This window comes from Tasmannia lanceolata, unplaced genomic scaffold, assembly GCF_043159265.1.
Source record: "Tasmannia lanceolata isolate RefF3 unplaced genomic scaffold, GAP_Taslan_0.1 ptg000005l, whole genome shotgun sequence".
In the NCBI taxonomy this organism is placed as follows: domain Eukaryota; kingdom Viridiplantae; phylum Streptophyta; class Magnoliopsida; order Canellales; family Winteraceae; genus Tasmannia; species Tasmannia lanceolata.
The window spans coordinates 20,559,423-20,564,157 of NW_027518682.1; the positions used below are offsets into that span (position 1 = coordinate 20,559,423).

At 38.4% G+C, this 4,735-nt stretch overlaps 1 protein-coding gene across 1 annotated transcript; it reads left to right on the forward strand.

Annotated features, from left to right (window-relative positions):
* The first annotated feature begins 2,489 nt into the window (after positions 1 to 2,489).
* LOC143876832 (uncharacterized) lies at positions 2,490 to 3,791 on the forward strand. Its single transcript, XM_077378525.1, has 3 exons — positions 2,490 to 2,800; positions 2,886 to 3,015; positions 3,187 to 3,791. The coding sequence occupies exons 1-3, from the start codon at positions 2,665 to 2,667 to the stop codon at positions 3,620 to 3,622; spliced, it is 702 nt and encodes a 233-aa protein (XP_077234640.1). The 5' UTR covers positions 2,490 to 2,664; the 3' UTR covers positions 3,623 to 3,791.
* The last annotated feature ends 944 nt before the right edge of the window (positions 3,792 to 4,735 follow it).

Sequence of the window (4,735 nt, forward strand, 5' to 3'; positions counted from 1 at the left end):
TCTTTTCAAGTCGTGCATCCAATTGGATGAAAAGGACGTGATTTTCTTTTCATGTGGAAAGATCTACTCACCAGAGCAAACCCTACATTTGAAAAATCAAAGAAAGGGAAGTGATGCAGTAATGGGAAATGTTTTTCCTTTCCATTATGTATTGCCTGGATGGCAAGAAAAAACAAATTGTATAGAAAAATTTCCCAGGATTTTTTCTTGTTTACAGGATTTAGAGAAAAAAATGATATGGGCACGGCTTCTTTAGAGACATCGTAATACTTTTGAAGGTCCCTCTTGAAGTGCAGTGGCTAGAGCTACTTTTCTAATGCTTAATCAAACAATGGAGATTCAGGGAATAGTGGAAAAGTTTTTCTTTTCCAAACATTTCCATAAAATTCCAGCAGTCCAAAGAGGGCCTTACTTGCCACCACTTTCTCGCTGACCAAACAGCCCTAAGATAAAAACAAGAAAAGAGAAAAACTCACGTGTCAAACCATGTGTTAAAGTACTGTCTTCAAGGAACCTACTACTATGACATGTCCCAAAGTGTATGGATGCCGACACTAACGACAACTAATATTCGGTGTATATGCATGCTTTCGATGGACCCCACTCTCGTTGTCATCAGATGGTGGTGAATGGTCCATACACCGAATGTTTGGCGTATAGTTGCATTCATTTTATTTTGGAACACGGTGAATCTAAGAAACTAACATGGGTCTAGTGGCAGCCATGATTTGGTGTATTATTTAATACAACTTCATTAAAGAAGTTTAAAGGTGCCCGGTCTACCGAACAGAGCTATTTCCTGTAATCTGTCTTTGTTCTTTTAAAAGGTGGTAAAAGGTCTGAAGGTGTAAAAAATGTAGTGTTCTTTGTTGTCTTGATTGTCTTTTTCCTTCTTTCTTTTTTTGTCGTGTGTTGTTGTGAAGCAGTTGGGAAAGGGAGGGAAGAGGAATGTAATAACAAATGTAGTATATAAGGGTGTCAATTTTGGCTTGGGCTCGGAGGCTCGCTCGAGCTCGGCTCGAATCCTTAACGAGCCGAGCCTAATTTAGGCCAGGCTCGGCTCGGCTCGGCTCGTTAAGAATTTAGTATATTTAAATATATATATATATTATATTAATTTATACATTAAAAGGGTTGTCCAGGGAGTGAAAGGGGGGGCAAAATATGTCAATTCATTTTTGGAACCCCATTTGTTACTAGGACCACCCCCCATAGTGTAAAAAAAGTAGTCAAATTACACTAGTAGGGCTGTCCAGGGAAGATGAGGGGTGTGAACATAATATAACCCGAGCTCGGTAAGGCTCGCGAGCCTGGCCGAGCCTGACCGAGCCTAGCCTAGCCCGAGCCTGGTTCGAGCCCGAGCCGAGCCAAGCTTTTGAGCTTAAGGAGCCAAGCCAAGCCAAGCCTGGCCAAGCTCGGCTCGGCTCGGCTCGTTTACACCCGTAGTAGTATACAACCAAGGCTGCAAGTGCAAGCCATAGTTACTCTCTCTCTCTCTCTCTCTCTCTTGAAATCAGTGTACTCTTTTTAAATGTGAATCATCCCGAGAAATCCCTTCACAAGTGAAAGTTTTGGTAAAGTGAATCTTATCAAGATCACGTGGTGAGTGGAAATAGGTCCCACAAAAGGGTGTTCTACTTTTGTAAATACCTTTTTAGTTGTGTTTTATTAAGACTTCTATCGACCCAAATAATCTTTAACTTTTCATAATTAACCTCCAATATTCCACTATAAATTTTCCAAGCTGCCCCTCTGTCAAGGGATATGATGTAGTTGTCATCTATCTCGACTGTTCCATGGTAGTAGTGGCACATGCTTACTGATTAAAGACCAATGAGGGGTCCCAATTCTCTAAAAGTTGTACTGATCTGCAGTCAGTGGACAGAAGTGAAAGAAAATAAAGGTGGGCAAATAATCCGTATCCAACGGAATAAAATCCCTCGATCAGATTGTTAAGATCGTCCGATGCAGGGCAATTCTAATGCTATTCCCCACTCTCAAATTATCCTTTCGTTTTGTACTTAGAGCTATGATTGTATCCGTAGTTACAAAATTCTCGGGACAATTGAGAATTTGTATGCCCCTTTTAGAATTTCACAAGACCTGAGTAATTCAAAAAATCTAAGAACATTTCGATTTAAATGCAAATTTCTGAATTAAAGGTAAATTTGATGAATAATTCATTGATTCCTCATAGATTATTTCTAAATCTAGCTCAAAATTCAAACATTGCCCCTGCCAATTTATTCTCGAACCAAACTTTGTAAGCATGATTGTATCTAGTCATAAATTGATCTTTAGCAATTATAAAATTCAAAATTTCTGAGCTCTTTAATGCTCATCATCTAACCTACTGTTAGTAGCACAGTTCTTTTGATATGCACGGCTAAGTGTCTAAATTAAATTATTGAATAAAAAATCAAATAGTGAAGCTTAGTCACAAGGGTTCTACTCATAAGTAGAAATAAAAGGTAGGTGCCTTCTCCTCCAACAAGAAGGGTAGATACATGGACCCATCCAATCCTTTAAACCAACTAAGAGTCTCATGTTTTCAAAAAAAGCTACCTTTTTTCTAAGAATCATATTCTTCTTTCTGGTATCCCATCTCTACCTTCATTATACACATCGAAAGAAAGAGCGCAAAAAAACAAAAACAAAAAAGCCATGGCTGCAAAGGGAGAGAGATCGGTGAAAACTGATGTGAACAAGAGAGCATGGACACCCGAAGAAGATAGAAAATTATCTAGATGTATCAAACTCCACGGCGAGCAACGGTGGCGATCGGTTCCGATTAAAGCAGGTCTTGTCTCAACTTTTAAACCAAAACCCAACTTCTTAAAATTGATTATCTTTATTATAATCTCAGATGGTGCATGTTTTTGTAGGGCTGAATCGATGTGGGAAGAGTTGCAGGCTTAGATGGTTGAACTATCTCAGACCCAACATCAAAAGAGGCAACTTTTCGGACCAAGAAGAGGACTTGATGATCAGACTCCATAAACTCTTAGGAAATAGGTTAGTTTAATTAATCTCTACTAATTGCACCAAATGATTTATGGCTTCCTTTTTTCCTAATTTTTGTGTATAGGTTAGTTTAATTAATCTCCACTAATTGCACCAAATCATTGATGGGTTCCTCTTTTTTTATCTAATTTTTGTTTGTGTGTTTGTTAATTTGTGCTTTAGGTGGTCTTTGATTGCGGGAAGGCTACCAGGAAGAACTGATAATGAGGTGAAGAATTATTGGAATTCTCATTTGAGCAAGAAAAAGAACAAACATAAGGAGAAAGCAAGTGGGGATTCAAAAGCAAAAGAATCTAGTGGTTTGGAGGAGAACAATTCAAAGATGAAAGAAAAGAGTCCCACAAACAAAGTTGGAGATCCAAAAGTAGAATTTAATGTGGATGAGTTATTTGACTTCTCTGAACATGAAAGAGCAGCGCCTCTTTTTTTAAGCCCCTCTGAAGAGAAACACATTGGGGGATTTGATGAGTTCATCTCTAATGAAGGGTCATTGAAATATGAGTGGGTGAGAGAACTACTTGAGCTCGATGAGGGTTTGTGTGGATTTCAAGGGGGTGGAGGAGAAGAAGAGTACAGGAACCTCATTTCTCCTTCATGAACTCGGTGCAGTTACACTCTTGTATTTGCTTCTCTCGACTTGTAGAGAAATAAAATGGGGTGAAGAAATTTCTACACTTTGATCGTTTGTATTTTACTTTTACCCTAAGTTATTCTCTTGGGGCTGATGCAAAAAATGGACGTAAAATTGTTTTACACCCATTTTTTTACTCCCAGCAGAAATGATTTATAGCATGGTTGGCCCAAAAATAATGTCGAGCATTGTGTATTTTTTGGTGTCCAAACAGTGACAGAGACGAGACTTGCATATGGACAACGGTTGACATTCACCCGCAGAAAAACACATTTCTTGAAGCTAGGGTCACATGATTGGAATACTTTTGGGCCTTTTGAGATCCAAAGGGAGGCATATTCAAGTGGACACATTCACCCACAAAGGAAAACACATTTCTTGAAGTTAGGGTCACATGATCGGCAATTTAGGGGTGTTTGTTCAGTTATAACCGAACTGAATAGACCAAAATTTGATAACCGAAATAATTTCAGCTATCAAATTTCGATAACTGAAATTGAACTAAATTTTCTAAAAACCGAACCAAAACCGAACCGATTAAAAATTCGGTTATAACCGAATAACCAAATAGTGGGAGAAAAAGAAGGAAAAAAACAAAATCTCGGTTTGGATTGGAGGGCTAGGATCATCCTATCAAAATAATTTTTTTAGCACAACCTAATTAACTTGTGATCAATCAAATGGACGGTTTTGATCATCCTACGGAGTGCTCATCTAGCACTTTCTTTTGGAAAAATAATAGTTTTTAACCATAATTTTGGTTATTCGGTTAACCAAATTTTATTTTTTTAGATAACCGAACCCGAACCCGAATAACCGAATTTCCAAAAAAAAAAAAAAACCGAAACCAAATCGAAAAGGAAAAAAACCGAACCGAACCGACCAATTCGGTTCGGTTCAGTTATTCGGTTATAACTGAATAATGAACACCCCTAATCGGCATACTCTTAGGCCATTTGAGATCCAAAGGGAGGCATATCTAAGTGGATGGCTCAGATCAATCAAAGGTGGGGCTCATCATGTCGTACTTTGTGCTGGTCAGCATACACAAGAATATGGACTTGGAATGTTGGGCACCTA